We start from the raw sequence: 9,013 nt of genomic DNA, 5'->3' as shown, positions 1-9,013 counted from the left end.
AGAGGGCGGGGCTGGGGCTAAGACGCGCAGTGGCCCCCCCTTCCCTCCCACGCACCCCCCTGCTACGTCAGAAGCTCCCGGGCCAGCTCCTAGTCCTGTCGGTGGGGGCAGCAGGATGCTGGTGGCAGCAGAGGGGGCCGGCCGGGTGCCTCCGCAGCTAGGCTGGCAGGGCCCGGCGGGGCGTGTGCGGCTGCTGGTACGCGCCCCCAGCCCCACGCCTCCCCATGCAGCCCTGGCAGTGCCTCCGGCGCTTTGCCCTGGCCTGGTGGGAGAGGACCGCGGAGGGCAGTGCCCGCGCTCCCAGGGAGGAGGCTGGACCAAGGGACGCTGGGGGCCGAGGGGAGCCAGGTGAGCCGGATTAGGGCTGTGGGCAAGGAGGGGGTCCTGGACCGTCTTTTCCAGCCTCTCTCCTCAAATTCTGCAGGACCAGGAGGTCCTGCAGCCCCCAACTTTGAGGGAAGTGAGGTCCTCGAGCTGGAGATTTCTGTCTGAAGCTCTTCAAAGGAGCTATAGGAGCTTCTGTCTGTTTTGGGGGAAAAGGAAACAGATGAGGGTGGGGAGTGAAGGAAGCTGACCCGACTTGAGATTTGTGGGTCTGAATGTTCCTTTGGGTGGGGGTTGAGCACTCTAGGGGGGTTAGAATACCTTCTGGACTCTGGGAATCTTGGTGTGGGTGACCTTGAACCAACTGCTTTGCTGTCTAACTCTGTGCCTCAGTTTCTCTCATTCCCTTTGCTCCCCGTCTGGCTGGTCTTAAAAAATTGATGATGCATTTGACAGAGACTGTCACTGTGAAATGTAAGGCTCTGTCATCACAGGTGGCAGGGGGGCTGGCTGTGTTTTCTGGTGAGGTTGTGCATGTGTGTGTATGTGGGGTCAGTTATGATGTACGTGTTTAGGGTTTGGCTGGCTATGGTTGATGTTGGGGCCACTCTGGGCAAGCATCACAGGAAGGAGAGTTTCAGGCAAGTAAGAGTTGCTGGGGCAGAGACCTAGCTAGTGGTCTGGTGTAGAAGCAAGGAATGGGGGTGAGGACTCTGGGATAAGGGGAGGGGGCTCCAAGAATAATATCCCCCCAGCTCCCCACCCAGACTGCCTGGCACCCAGGCACCATTGGCAGCAAGTGCAAAGGCTTTGCCCTGGCTTCCTGCCACCCTGCCTAGGGACAAGAGGGTCTTTGTCCAGTGCACCCCCCAAGTCTTGCTCCTTCCGCCTTTTCTGCCGCGGCTGATTCTCTGCGATGACCCTCAGGGCTCCAATGGAGATGCTGTGGGTCCCCCTTCTGGTTCCTGCTATCTGTGCTCTGGAGATCTTTCTGAAAGAAGCAACTGTGGTGTCAGGCAGGGAAAGGAAAGGGGAGGGGTCCCTAGAATACGCCTTTTGGAGGCTTACCCCAATCCCAGAGGTTCACCCCAGCGCTCTACTTGCCTTCTTGCCTAATGCAGGGGCCTGGGGTCTTCATGGCCTGATTTCTGCAGAGCTTCAGGCTTCTCAAAGATGTCTAAGGTATTTTTCAGGATGCAGGGCCTCTCTGGTGTTCTCTCTTCTCTCTTTCCCTGGCCAGGGACCCACCCTGGAAAGAGGGTTTAATTAGAACCATTGATTCCTTCTTTGGCTGCGGGCATTGATCTCAATGGTGTGGTCAGAGATGGGGGCGGGGGTGGCACCACTGCTGTCTACCCAGTGCCAACCTTGCTATTCTCTGCCAAAACCCCTGCCAGCGCTGGAAGCGCTGAGGGGGAAGGGGCTGGGTTCTTTGATGTACCTGGTCTGCGTAGCGCCCCCACTTCACCCCACCTGGATTAGAAAGAAGGAAGACAGGGTTGAAGATCTGAATTGCTGGAACTGTGTTTAGGGTTAGAGAAAAGAAAGGTCATAGTGTCTTTCCTTCTGAATAGTGGGCCTGGGGCACAGGCAGAGGCAGCTGTGTTGGGAGGGAGTCTTTCCAAGAGGGGTCGGGGCAGTGGAGGAAGCCTGTGGGTGCTGGGCAAGTACCAGGAGAAGGCTCCAGGGCTTGCCATAAAAGCTTCTCTTTCGAGGAATCCTAAGCACTTATCTCCTCCAAGCCCTGGCAAGGAGATCTGTTTTCTTCCTTTATTTGTGTCCGAAAGGCCCAGAGAGGGACAGAAACTGCCTTAGATGCCCAGCTGGCCCGGGTCTGGCCACTGAGCCTGGCTTTCTGACCTGGGCACAAGGTGCAGAGCGTGAGGCTGCTGGCAGCCTATGATCTGGTTCCTAGCACTGGTGGGGGGTGGGGACAGGTTGTGCCCCCCAAACCCCAGCAGCCTGCCGTGGGTGGGCTGATGCAGGTGCCGGCTTCAATGAGGCACTCAGACGCTCTTTGAAGAATCCCTAGTTGGCTTCCCAGGGCCCATTCGAGCAAAGATAATAAAAATCTGGCCGTCAGCGGGTTTGAGGGCTGCACTCACTCGCTTCCCCTTCTTTCATTCCAGGCTCTGAAAAGAGGAGATGAAGGCTTTGGATTTGGCTGCGAAGGCCCCCGGGGAGGGAAGGAGGGAGGGAGGTGGAGAGGAGGGAGGACTGATTTCCTGGCAGCCAAGGGAGTAGCTGGGGAGGTGGGCAGAGGGGCAGGGGCCTGGTCCCCAAATTCTGCCAGATAGCCTAGGCGCTCACTGCCAGGGCTCCTGGTCCCCATACCTGGGCTCTAGCATTGTCCTTCAGGTCCCTGGGCACCCTTCTCTGATCTGCTGCCCCCCCTCTACTCTCTGCCCCACCCCCATCTTTCCCCACCCCTCCGCTCTCCTCCCTGCCACCCAGACTCCCCATGTTCTGCCTGGTCTCCCCTCCCTGCCCCTCGGTTTCTCCTGCTCTGTCCTTCATGCGCTCCCTTTCTCCCAGTTCTCAAGTCCCCCCTTCCTCCCTCTGGCTGCTCCCTCTCCCTCTACCTGTCTTCCCTCCCTCTCCCTCCTGCTTTCTAGGACTGTCTGGAAGGTTGTGAAGCCAAGGGGGTGGTGTGCAAAGCAGCCACAGCGCAGCCTCCGAAGGGATGGCCTAGCTGGTCTGTCAGGTGCTATTGTTATCAGTGTCCAGGCAGAAGGGGGCCGCTGTGCGCTTAGGGATGAGAGTGTGTGTGTGTGTGTGTGTGTGTGTGTACACGCAGCAAGGGCACATCCCCTCCCCTCAGCACAGCGGGCACCTTGCCCTGACATTGGGCTCTTCCTCCCCTGCCTCAGATACTTCAGTCACCCTGAGGCTTCCCTCTCCAGAGCCCCAGCCCCTGGTTTCTGACCCTCTGGTCCCCCAGGGATCCTGCTGTCCTTGTACACTGTTCCCCACACACCCACCAGTCTGCCTCCAGGCTCAGAGGTGGGGAGGAGGGGCCCAAGAGGCCTCTCCACTCAGTCCCCCATAGGGGTCTCCGCTAAGCCTGCCTGAGTCCTCTCCAGGCCCTGGGTCCCCTTCGACCTATTGGCCAATCCCGGAAAGAGCCCTAGACTAGATCGAAAAATCTAATTCTGATCCGTCCTTGGTACCCAAGTGTCTGTGTGACCTTGAGCAAGTCCCTTCCCACCGGGGACTCTTTCCTCACCTGTGAAATGAGGGGGCGTGGGCTGGATGATCTCCAAGGTCTCTTCTGACATTCCGGGCGATGTTGTGTCTCTCTTCTGGGTTATTTGCATATGCTTTGCATATATTAATAGTGCCTGCTTGAAGAAGGAGGGCACCACCCACACCGGCCTGGAGTCCCACCCACCATTCTGACTCCCCTTGCCCATTGGTCCAGGCTTCTTCGGCTCCAGTTTCCTAGAGGGTGGAAGCTGAGGCTGAGCATTCCCTGGGGAGAGGGGCCCCTGCCCCTGCATCCCAGCTTTGCTAGAGCTAAGGCCAAGGTATGGCTTTGGTGGAGGGAATCCCTGTCCTGCCCTAAAAAGTCCAAACAGGGAAGCATGGTCATATGCCTTTGGCTTTCCAGATGCCAGAAGCTTCCGTAGGTGCAAGAACTCCCACTCTGCTCCATCTCCCATCCACAGTCCCTGATGAGACTGACCAGGTTGTGCCTCTGCCCAGGTCCCTGGGCTCCAGGAATGTGGGCTGAACATGGGCCTTAGAGATGGTCATTAAGAAAGATTAGGTTAGGGCTGTAGCTCAGTGGTAGAGTGCTTGCCTTGCAGGTGTGAGACCCTGGGTTCCATCTTCAGCACCACATAAAAATAAATAAATAAAATGAAGGTATTGTGTTCATCTACAACTAAAAAAAAAAAATTCAGACAAAGAAAAATAAGAAAGAAAGAAAGACTAGGCCATTCACAGCCTCTCTGGGCCCTTCCTAGTTACCGTACCAAAGGCAGGTTCCAGGCCCTTCTGAGGGCTGCAGGCATCAACCAGGGCAGGACAGCCTGCTAGCTCCAGGTTGGCTCCCACGTGTCAGCCCAGCCTGATCTTGTGGGGACTTTCCCCAGGGCTTCCTCTGCGGCTACCTGGTTTGTGCTCAATATCTGGCATTGGGCAGTGCCCTGGATCCCAGCCTTCAATCCTGGCCTTGGTCCCTTTCACCCACATATCACCTGTCACATGGGACAAGGCTGGAGTAAAGGTTGGCAGCCTGGAAAAGATAATGTGGAGCCACCCGAATAATGATGAGACTCTCTGAAGACAGGAACAAAATGCCCTCCACCACCAAAGAGGACAACCAGTGGAAATGCAGCAAGAAAGATCAAAGTTAGTCTTAGGAAAGGACTGTCCCAGGAGACAAATTAGTTTCATAGAATTTTGTGAAGGGTAAATGAAATAACATAAAAACACCCATTGCAGTGCCTGACGTAATAAATACTCAATAAATGATGTGTTCATGAACCCAGAGAAACCCCCTCGTTAAGTCTGAGTCTTCGGGTTTGACAGAGGCTGAGGAGGTGGAGGAATAATTCCTAGAAGATCTGTTTCTCCCCTACTTGGACTGCTGCTCCCCCTACCCCCCTTCAGGCCCCACACATGCACTAGGCTCACGGCCAGCCCCCTGGGACACCCTGCCCTCATCCTCTCTGCTGGGAGTGGGCAAACAGAAGGGTTTGGAGGCTGGAAATCTGCTCTTCTCTCCCTCCCCCTGTCTCTGCACAGGACAGCTTGAGAGGAAATAGGCCTTTGCTGCAGCAGGAAGAATCGGGGTTAGATAGGAAGAAAAACTTCCCGTCTAGTTTCCATAAAGGGAGGCCCCTTTCAGGTGGGGAGCTCAGTGGTATTTTCATTTCACTGGTAGATCTATGCGCTCAGGTAGGCTGGTGTTGTGTCTAGGGCCAGAAGACTGATTAGCATGACTTTCCAGATAACCTTTGGCCATCCAGAGGGGTGTTACTATTGTGACTGGCAGAATATAGGGGCCTTGATGGAGAGGGGTCCTGAGTTGCTGGAGAAGAGGATGCAGAGGTGAAGAACTAGCTAGCATTGGCCCGGTGTCTGAGCTGCCTGTCTACCCTGCTGCTGGGTGACACTGGTGACTTCATTGCCCACCTCTGGTCTCCAGTGTCCTTGGTATAAGTAGAAAGGGTAGACCAGAAGGACTTGAAGCTCCTTCCAGTCGTCACAGAGTCTATCCACCTCCTCTCTCCTGAGATAATACATGACTTGCCACACGAAGTGTGGGAAGAACCTTTCCCCAGCTTTAGCTAAGCCAGGAGAAATGGAGATTTGGGCCAAGAGAATATGGGGGAGCCTGTGTGCGCATGCGCACAACTTGGGTCTTATAACAGCCCCTTCTGTTCTGAAGACTCACCTTGCCTAATCTGTCCTTCAGTCTAGTGGATGGGTAAGGGAGTGGCCAGAGGGTTCAACTCTCCCCTGAAGCATAACCCCACAGTCTTCCTCCTCCTATATGAACTGGCTTTGCCCACTCCATTCCATCTAGAGTCTATAATCCAGTCCACATTTTCCTTCTCTAGGTTGGTCCAGCTGGTGGCTCAGCTCCCCAACAACCTAACCCAGGTTCTCCGTATAGTCAGACAGCCGGCTTGGTTGCCTGCATGTCCCGGCATGGAGTTTCTTAAAACTGGAAAGGAGTTGGATTTTTTCCCCATGTTGCTACTCTCACCTCTGCAAACATCCTCATCTCTGAACACTGGCTTCTTTCCATCCCAGCCACAGAGCATGATGAAATCCCAGACCCAGGAACATAGCAGGGACCTCAGACTCCATCTACCAAGAGGCCTCTGGCCCAGAGACCCCTTAGAAAGGCCCCAGCTAGAGGTGTTTGTGCTGAGGGCGGGGACAGGGGCCAGGGAGACAGGGACTTGCCCTGTGCCCCCTCCATGCCCCTGGGTGCCTGATCATTGCAGATGCAGCTGGTATCCTTGGCGGTGCCCCAGATACCTGCCTGAGGGAGAATGGCACTCCCAACTGGCTGGTTGTGACCATGCCGACACATCCCTGTAGATGCATTCTGGGCCTGTCTGCCACCTCTCCTTGGCCCTCCATACTCTGTCCCCAGCCGGTGGACATGTTGGCCTGAGGAGTCCCTAATTGTTGTCCCTAGTGGCATTATAAGTTGAAAGCTGGGGCTAAGAGGAAAAGTGAGCACTGTTAGGACTGATACAGACACTTGCTCTGTAGACCCCCAGGTATTCTGGCTTCTCCAGCCTGGGTGCTCTAGGATTTCTGGTTGGCAGAACAAGAAGGGGCCTTTGAGGGGCTTTCCACTGCTGCCTCTGTGATGGAGGAGGGAAGGGCAGGGCAGAAAAGGGTTTCTGGACAGACTGAAGTCAACTGAAGATGAATGAAGCTCAGGAAGTCCTGGGCCCACCTCTGTGACCCTGACAGCTCATCATTCCCTTGGCCCATCTGGCCACCCCAGTTAGAATCATCTGCCTCCCTTTCTTAGAATAAGGTAAAAAGAGACTGAAGAAAATCTCCTCTTCCACCTAATTGCCCTTAGGAGATAGTTCATGCTGAAGCATGCAATGGAAAGAGAATAGACTTTGGGTAGAACTTCCCAAAGGGCACTGAATGAGAGCCAAAGATGAGGAGGATGGATGGGAGGCAGGTTAGCTCTAGGCCATGAGCTCAGACTCTGGAGTCAGATAGATGAAGGCTGGGATTCCCAGCACCAGTACTCCTTTGCTATGTGGTTTGGGGCAAGTTGCTTCACCTGTGTGAGGTTCAGTTTCCTCATCTGTAACTCGAGGTTATTCCCAGTGCTGCATCCCAGAATTCAAAGAGGTATTATAGGCAGAGTTGCTGGCCCATTATAAACATTCAGTAAATAGTAATTTCCTGGTGTTCCTCCTCCTCATCACTGTGAATGACTGAATGGGGGACCACCCTCCACAGAGGAAGGGGCGTGTGTGAGGAAACCTCTTGAGCTTGGCCCACCTGGGTCTGGACCTCTGGGGCTGCCACTCAGGCTGGTGAGAGGAAGGAAGGAAGAAGGGGCTCTGCAGTCTCCACTGGTCTTCTGTGCCCCTGTGTCTGTCTGCTTCTCTCCCCTCCCAGCCTGGACCCCATCCCCACCCAGGAAGCCCTCTGGGGCTGGAGACATCAGTGAGCATTCTTGATTTCTTCCCCAGTCAATGTCCCAACATCTGGGTATGACAGCTGTTTCTCCCTGGGATGTCCGCATGTTGGGTAATCGGTGGGAAAATTGGAACCATGAGATTGGCAGGGGGCTCTGGGAATGCTTGCAGCCAGACGTGATGTGCGTATGGATAGGTCTGAGCCAGCCAAGTGAGGGCTGTGAGGAGTGGGTCCCCAGGCCACAGTGTCCCCAGGCAGGAAGGTCTTAGTGCTGCCTGCCCTGGGTGAAGGCAGTAGAGAGGTGTTGCAGCCCCATGGAGACAGAGCAGATTTAGAGAGGACTTCCTGCAGGGTGAGGGAAAGGCAGGATGGACAACTGGGGGGACTCTCCAACCTGATGGTTGGAGGTTGGGCGTGGGGCAGGAGCTAGGGGGCGGCTTCAGGCGGGTCTGGGCCAGGTGTGTTTTTCTGCCCAGCCCATCGAAGTGTGAGTGTGTGAGCGTCTGTCAGCGTGTGATGCCTGCCTCCTCCATGTGTGCTGAGGAGGACTTCCTCAGGGTTAGGGGTGAGTGGAGCAGATGGGGACCTCTGGGGCTGGAGAGAGGGTGGGCAATAGGGCCACCATGACAGGCTCTTCCAAAGCCAGAACTCACTGGCTTTCCAGGATGGGGTGACCTTCGATGGGCCTTCCAAGGTGCTATCACTTGGGATCTTGCATGGGCACCCCAGAAAGGTCTGCCCTGTTTCTGGGAGAAGAACCAGGCCTGGCTCATTGACTGTCTGTCCTGGGGACTCCATTCTGGGGACCCCATGTCTTCCGTGTTGTCTTGCTGTCTGTCCTCCTGTCTGTCTTCCACTGATATCTCTGCCCCTCAGTCCCTGCTCTTCTTCCAAGACCCAGTCTCTATCCTGCTGCCCCCAAGACCCTGGTGACCCCAAAGGGACAGCTCCTAAGGCTCTGCCTTGCTTTGTCCCTGGTCCCTCCAGGGCCTCTAGCCCTGCCCTACCACTTTGAGAGCCCTGCCCCTGCCCCTGCTCTCCCCAGCTGCTCGAGGGGCCTGTCTGGGCGCTCATTCACGACTCTCCTCCTTTCCTGTCCCTCACCCAGGGCTCCAGCGAGCGGCGGGAGGGAAGCCTCCAGGACTGTGTTCCCTCTGTTTAAAGTCTCCAGGTTAGTAAGCAGGAGGGAGCCCCGCGTCCTTAGTCAGACCCCTCCCCAGCCTGGAGGGCCCGCGACGGGGGAGGGGCTGTCCCTGGTGGGCCAAGGCCTTTGCCAGGGGAGGGGACAGCAGATACCCAGCTCTGGGGAGGGCGCCTTGCCTGGCAGAAATTGTGTCTATGTGTGCATGTGAGTGTGCGCGCGCCAGCACGTGGGCGTGTACATGTGTGTGCGGGCGGCACAGCCTCCTTGTAATGCGGGCTGGGAACGGGCTAGAGGCACTGGCTGATCCTCCCAGGAGGGGCGGACACCTGGGGAGAGGGATCCAGGCAAGAGGCCTCCGCGGAGATGGAGGTGGGCGCCCTCCGACCTTGACAGGGGCTAGCCAGGCTC

At 56.2% G+C, this 9,013-nt stretch overlaps 1 protein-coding gene across 1 annotated transcript in view; it reads left to right on the top strand.

The window, feature by feature from the left end:
• The first annotated feature begins 224 nt into the window (after positions 1 to 224).
• The window catches only part of Srcin1 (SRC kinase signaling inhibitor 1), a 61,051-nt gene continuing 52,262 nt past the window's right edge, over positions 225 to 9,013 (top strand). The window contains exon 1 of the mRNA XM_071603012.1: positions 225 to 348. Coding sequence (XP_071459113.1) covers positions 225 to 348 — 124 coding nt within the window. The remainder of the gene's footprint in view (positions 349 to 9,013) is intronic.

This window comes from Marmota flaviventris, chromosome 17, assembly GCF_047511675.1.
Source record: "Marmota flaviventris isolate mMarFla1 chromosome 17, mMarFla1.hap1, whole genome shotgun sequence".
NCBI classification, from domain to species: domain Eukaryota; kingdom Metazoa; phylum Chordata; class Mammalia; order Rodentia; family Sciuridae; genus Marmota; species Marmota flaviventris.
The sequence above is the reverse complement of the archived record's forward strand: the minus strand, read 5'-3'. Positions and strand labels throughout refer to the sequence as shown.